Source organism: Thalia democratica, chromosome 7 (genome assembly GCF_965202585.1).
Source record: "Thalia democratica chromosome 7, ktThaDemo2.hap1.1, whole genome shotgun sequence".
Classification (NCBI taxonomy): Eukaryota; Metazoa; Chordata; class Thaliacea; order Salpida; family Salpidae; genus Thalia; species Thalia democratica.
Window position 1 is genome coordinate 42657164 of NC_139171.1, and position 6850 is coordinate 42664013.

General features: G+C 37.3%; 1 protein-coding gene across 1 annotated transcript; it reads left to right on the plus strand.

Moving 5' to 3' along the window:
- The first annotated feature begins 5646 nt into the window (after nucleotides 1-5646).
- Nucleotides 5647-6144, plus strand: LOC145841379 (zinc finger MYM-type protein 6-like). The gene has a single exon (XM_082948740.1). The coding sequence runs from the start codon at nucleotides 5647-5649 to the stop codon at nucleotides 6142-6144; it is 498 nt and encodes a 165-aa protein (XP_082804866.1).
- Nucleotides 6145-6850: the final 706 nt, after the last annotated feature.

Consider the following 6850-nt stretch of genomic DNA (forward strand, 5'->3'; position numbering starts at 1 on the left):
TTGATTAGTTTGCTTGTTAGTAACACTTATAATTATTCTTGCACCAATAGCTTCTCATGAGATGGTCAGTGAAGCGTAGAGTTTATAGACTTTCGTTATGCCACTCTATCATTCTAAACAACTTCGACACATGACATTTATTTATTTTAACTTATTATAGCATATTCTAAACAGTATTTTGTCGCTTAAATATTAAGGTTAAAAAATAAATGTTTATTATTCAAGCCAGGGTTAATTTTGGATAGGTGCAAGAGCCTATAGAAAAGTGAGAAATTTTCGCCTTTTTTTAAGTAGCATACGTAAAAATACGCTTTTATTTGAAATAAAATTTTTTTAACAAGTTTCCTTAAGTTCATAGATTCTATAATTGGATTTTTATTTTTTTGAAAAGGAACTTAATAAATTTCTACATTTTGTGTGTTATAAAATTGAGAATTTAAACTGTTCTCCAAATAGCGTGTTAATAAATATAATGTTAATTATGTTCTTAAGACAGTTTTTAACTAGCTTAAAGGTAAACAATGAGATATATAAAGTTACAAACGATGTAACACACTCATTTTGCCCATAAAACGTTTATCGTTCCAAAGGATAAAGTATGAGACTGATATATTTTACCATAAAAATATTTTTTGCGATGTTGTCAAAATTAAGGTTAATTTTTCTGTTTAAAGTTCTTTGCGAAAGATAGACGTTTCTCAAAAAATAATATATCTAAAAAATAAAAAAATCGATATTAACATTATTTTTATTGGACATAATGTATTAACAATATGCGTATTTTCTTAAGATGTGCTACAAAAACTAAAACATTAAATCTTCTGGCTCAATTTGGTCGCCTTTCTCATTGTAACGCCTCTGGCTATAAATTAAATTCAGCAAAAGAGTTCTCTCTAATTAGGGGTTTTTTATTAATTTGTTAACTTTCTAAATTGCCGCCTTAGATTAAATTATTAGATATGTGGCAGCTCAAGCTGAACTTTCTATGTGCTAAATTGTGAGTATTGTTATTAATCTCTTATTTTTTAGTTCTGTCTCTTAAATTGAAATTTCTAATAAAGTTAAATTGAAGTTAATTTTACTGTGGTTTGCATAAATTTGAATAAATAAACTCTGCTGTTGATAAAATTAAATTGAAGTTAATTGTACTTTTGGTTTGCATAAATTTGAATAAATAAACTCTGCTGTTGATAAAATTAAATTGAAGTTAATTGTACTTTTGGTTTGGCATAAATTTAAATAAATAAACTTTGGTGTTAATACTTAATTATATTGAAATTATCTCTAATTTGGTTTTACATAAAATTGAATAAATAAGCTTTGTTGTTGATAATTAATTAAGTAGCAAGCTGATTTGGGTGCTCTTAATAATCTCTGAAATTTACAAACCAAATTTAATTAATTTTAAAATAAACTAGTGGGCCACACCTAACTCTTGGTATAGCACAATGAGTAATAGATCCAAGCCCACCAAAAAGGATAGTATGTTCTCTAAAGAGAACATACATCATACTTTAGACAAAGTCAACAACCCCGAAACTCGCTGTAGCCAACGTAACATAGACAGAGGGATTAACAAAAGGGGTGTTACTCTTCGCGCCGTAGCCAACCTGGTCCATCAGACCAACCACAAGCAACGTGCGAAAGATATGGTGACCACGACGTGAGTGAACACGCTTTAATTGATACACAGGGTATAGAAATCAGTGCCGAGATTGACATGAACGTAGGGGGGGATCAGTCTGGAAATAACCAAAAGGAGGAAGAACCCCAGGCAGCAATGGGCAGTTATCAACATCTAGAGACCAGCCTAATCCAAGTGGTCTGCCAAGACAAAGCTACCCACCCCAACAAAATTCTACACTTAGCAACTATGGGCCTCCACCAAGGGTGACAGGACCACCTAGCAACAGCTCCATTCCTCCAGCAAGAACTTCACCTTTGCCATTCCAACAACAACTCCAACCTAACAACTTAAACATGGACTATTCCCTCCAAAACAACAGGAGACCCCCTATTCAAGTGCCACCTCAAGAACTGAGTGCCGAGGAGATAGTACAGGGGATCAAAGATTTGAAGGAACAAATTCGACTGGCTAAACTTCAAGAGGAATTTCGAAGATTACAAGAAGAATTACATGAATTGAGAAGTCCAAATCCATCCACAAGGACAAATCACGACATCTCAACTCAGGGTAGACAGAATACATACATGGATCCTCAAATCCAGGTTCCCCACCAGGTTTCACACACCTCAAAGGCTCAAGACCTACCAAGGAGCCAGGTGATATCTCCACCTCATGCAAAAAACGAGCTCCCAAACTCTCCGCAGTGAGAGGGAGAGTGATTGGGGCTACACTATCTCACACCATAGCTGTCCAGTTTGTAAATAAAACCGCCCCTCGACAGCAACCCCCATCTCAACCGAGACCAACCAGAAATGCCTCAAACTGCACTATAAGTCATCCAGGAAATGAAGTGTCCACACCTTCAAACAAACCGAAGATGACTTTTCATATAAAGCAAACAGCCTCACGTGGTGCAGCAGAAACACCTGATGAGAACCAAAGTTCTGAGCAACCGCAGCCAGCATCAACAGGGCCAGCGTCAACGGTCAGCGCCGCCAATGCCAGCACCTCCACGACCAGCGCCAACGATCTGAGCCACTTTAGCCAGCACCACAATGGGCAGTCCCAACGGTCTGCGCAAACACAGCCAGCATCACCAGGGCCAGCGTCAATGGTCAGCACCACCTTAGCCAGCACCTCCACGATCAGCGCCAACGATCTGAGCCACCTTAGCCAGCACCACAATGGGCAGTCCCAACGGTCTGCGCAAACACAGCCAGCATCACCAGGGCCAGCGTCAACGGTCAGCGCCGCCGAAGCCAGCACCTCCACGACAAGCGCCAACGATCCGAGCTACCTTAGCCAGCACCACAACGGGCAGTCCCAACGGTCAGCGCAAACACAGCCAGCATCACCAGGGCCAGCGTCAACGGTCAGCGCCGCCGAAGCCAGCACCTCCACGACAAGCGCCAACGATCCGAGCTACCTTAGCCAGCACCACAACGGGCAGTCCCAACGGTCAGCGCAACCGCAGCCAGAACCACAACAAAAATCTCTCGACACTACCAATCACAATAAAGATAAAAGTGTAGAAAAATGGACTTTTCAACTGAATAAATTCCCTGCACCCAAACCGAAGAACCTCCCTCAGGGTCTACTATTTTTAGCGGATTCAAACACAAATGTTATCTTTTTGGTTGACAGCGGATCCGAAATTTCAGTCCTGCCGAAGGAATTGACTAACGGTGTAGACAAATATTTTCCTAAACAAAGTAGAACCATCCAAGGGTTTGGTAACAAAACAACCCACCCTATTGGTAGCGCGGATGTCGAACTTCAATTGGGGAATTTAGAACCCATCAACCACTCGTTCTGGGTTATTCAAGAATCACGCCACTTTGGCATTATTGGCATGGACCTGTTAAGAAAGAACGAACTAGCGATCCTGCCATCTACCTCTCAACTATGCAAGATGGGGTCAAACGAATCAGCTAGACTGTTCGCACCTGCTGAGTTGCCCACCCCTATAGTCGCTTCAGTCAACCACATCAATCTGGGTGGTAAGAATACGACTCCGTTAGAAGAAAAATGCAAAAGACTATTAATGGACTTCCCTGAAATTACCAGGAAGCCAACCTACCACGCAAAGCCAAAACACAACTACGAGCTCGAGATAATATTGGATAATTACAAGCCTGCCATGGTCAAAGCCAGGAGACCTGGTATTTTTTTGTACAAGCATAGAAAGATATTTGGTACTTTTTAGATGAATACTACTTAAGGGCTTATTCAAATAAGCAACAGTTGATTTTCACTGATTATTTTGTACAACACCTAGAAGCTGCTTGCATTTTTTATATTACTGTTAAATGACTTAACTTTTAAATTTTTTAATTTTAAAATTAATGGGGTTTTTGATTTTATATTTATTTGTACAACCATTAAAAATTGGTATCTTATAGACATGTATTTTTTTTTTTTTGTAATTATCTTAGCTAAAATAGGTACTGTGTGATATTTTATATAAAAATCTAAAATTTTCTATATTGCATTGAGTTTTGGTTGTCTCCTGTTTAGCACTGGGAAAGCTTGCCAAGCAAATTGTAAAAATTATGGCTCAATAACTTTCACTCATCTAGTTTGGTGGGGTAAGTCGAACTGCCACACCCCAGAGACCTCAGAATGAACCATTCTAATAAGAACAGGCTGCCACTACGTACAGCAGAATTGTAGTGACGATGTCGATTCGTCTGGAAATGCATACATGGCAGCACACCTTCGGATGCCATGGGGGCAATGCCAACCCGTCTGCTGATGATGTCAAGCAGACCCTCGAATCCGTTGGCGTTGATGACGATGGTGAACAACGCCAGGTCGCCAGCGATTAATTCGCGGAGAAGGACGTCAGTGGAGCCAAACTTCCCGCCAGAGTTCCGGGAGAACCACTACAAGAAGAGCGGCCGCAGCTGGAGCAACCAGAGAAGAGGAGGAGAAGGCGAGTAAGAAGAGGCCGTGCCTCAACCTCCAGTGTAAGAGTAAGGAACCATCATCATGAACGGTAAACATTGACTTTTAAAAAATTTTTGACTCATGATTGTAATTTGGAACTTGTAAATTTATATTTTAAAAAAGTCTTTTCTTTACAATTTCTTTAGAATTTCATTTTCATTTTGTTAAAAAAAGCATTTTTACCACACTTGGAAAGTGTCTTAAGCCTTTACTACATTTAAATACTTACAGTTTTAATTTTACTTTAAAAATAGCTAGTAGAGTGTTTAAATCCAGATTTTGAATTAGCTCATAAATGTTGTTATATGCAAGTACCTTTTAGCACATAAAGTTGATGATCATAAGTATCTCTTAAAATATTATTTTTGATTATTACATGTAAATTACAAAAAGAAAGTTATAAACTTATGTTGCATGCTTATATATCTCTAAGTTGAGTGCTCTAGTGCAGTGCTTCTGAAATGGGGTTCCGCGGAACCCTAGAGTTCCGCGACGCCTTTCAGGGGTTCCGCGAAGCCTTTCGAAATTTAAAAAAGAAATTTGAAAGAAAAAATAAAAAATAAATAATAAAACTTCAAAAACAATGGAGCACATAAAATAGAAAACATACATAGTTATAGCATTCATTGATCTGCATAGTGTGTTTCTAGCGGTAGAACTTTTAATGGGTATTCATTATTAATAGGTGTCCTGGTTGCACAAATTTTTGCAAATTTTTTGAATTTATATTTTTAGTGAAGTCATTAAAATACTGGTATTATCACTAAACCAAACAATGTAAGAGCAATCGAAAGAAATTCTAAATGTTTACACTATAAAACTAAAAAAACTCTTTATCATAAACTTATTTCTTGTTTATTATATTGTTTTAAATGCTGTAAAAGTGTTTAAAAAGATATCTTTTAGCTTGATTTAAAATTTAATACGTTTAAAATCTTATTTTTTACTTTAAAAATGCTACTATATTTAAAAAAATCTTGCAAGGCTTATAAAATTTTAAAGTGTTGGCAAATTCATCATTAGCACCAGCAAAATTGAGAAGGCACCAAAATGCATTCCATAAGGACAGTATGTCTAAAAAGTTGGACTTTTTTAAAAAGAAGGCACATGCCTTATTCTTGCAAAAGAATGCTTTAAAATCATCCATCAACCCTTCCATCTCAATTTTAAAGGTAAGTTATAAGGGAGCATTGAGAATTGGGATATGCAAGAAGGCTTTCACTATTGCTAAGGAGTTTGCCCTTCATTTCACTACTGACCTGTACGAGGAGGTTGTATCAAAAACAGTTGTTAAAAAACTTAGAACAATTCCTCTGTCTAATGACACCTTCCAATCCAGGGTCATGGAGATAGCTAGTGATACAGAGAATCAACTACTGGAGAAATTAAAAGCCAGTTTATTTTATGCTGTGCAACTAGACGAGTTCACTGACGTAAGCGGCAAAGCCTTGTTACTCGTTTTTGTTAGATATTGTGGGCAGGAAGGATTCAACGAAGATATATTATTTTGTAGAGAATTACCCACAAAAACAACTTCTGTTGAAGTAATAAAATGTGTCGAAAATTAGCAAGGGTTTTTCATCAGCAAGGGTTTAGAGTGGAATAAATGTGTCGGCATTTGTACTGACGGTGCAGCGTCTATGACTGGGCCCAAAAATTGTGTAGTGAGGAAAATGAAGAAAAAGCAGTTGAAGCTAAATGGATACATTGTTTTTTACATAGAGAAAATTTGGCAACAAAACATCTCACTTCTTGTTTACAAGAAGTTCTCTCAGCGTCGATTAAAACTGTTAGTTTTATAAAGAAAAAAGACACAAAGGCCAGATGTTTCAAAGACCTATGTGAAAGTTTAGACGCTGACCATCTGCAACTTCTTTATCACAACGAAGTTTGCTGGCTGTCGAAGGGGCGGACACTGGTTCGTCTCGTTGAATTAAAGAAGCAGGTTTTCACCTTTCTTAAAAATGAAGGCTCAGAATTAGTGAAGTTTTTTGAAGATAAAGTTTTTTTACGTCAGGCTAGCTTATCTAACCGATATTTTCGAAGAATTGAACGCTTTGAACTTAAGCATGCAAAGGAAGCAAAAATCTATTTTTGTCATGACAGACAAGATTGAGGCGTTTAAAAATAGAATTAACTTTTAGAAGAAAAAGGTTAGCAATTGTAATTTTGCGATGTTTCACCGGTTTGATGAGGCCCATGAAAAACGCATAGAATTCAATTTTTCTGACGAAATATACAACCACCTTGATCTTTTGTCTAAAAAGTTTTAAC

Coding starts and splice junctions, on each gene's coding strand:
- LOC145841379 (XM_082948740.1), top strand. CDS start 5,647: ATGTCTAAAAAGTTGGACTTTTTTAAAAAGAAGGCACATGCCTTATTC.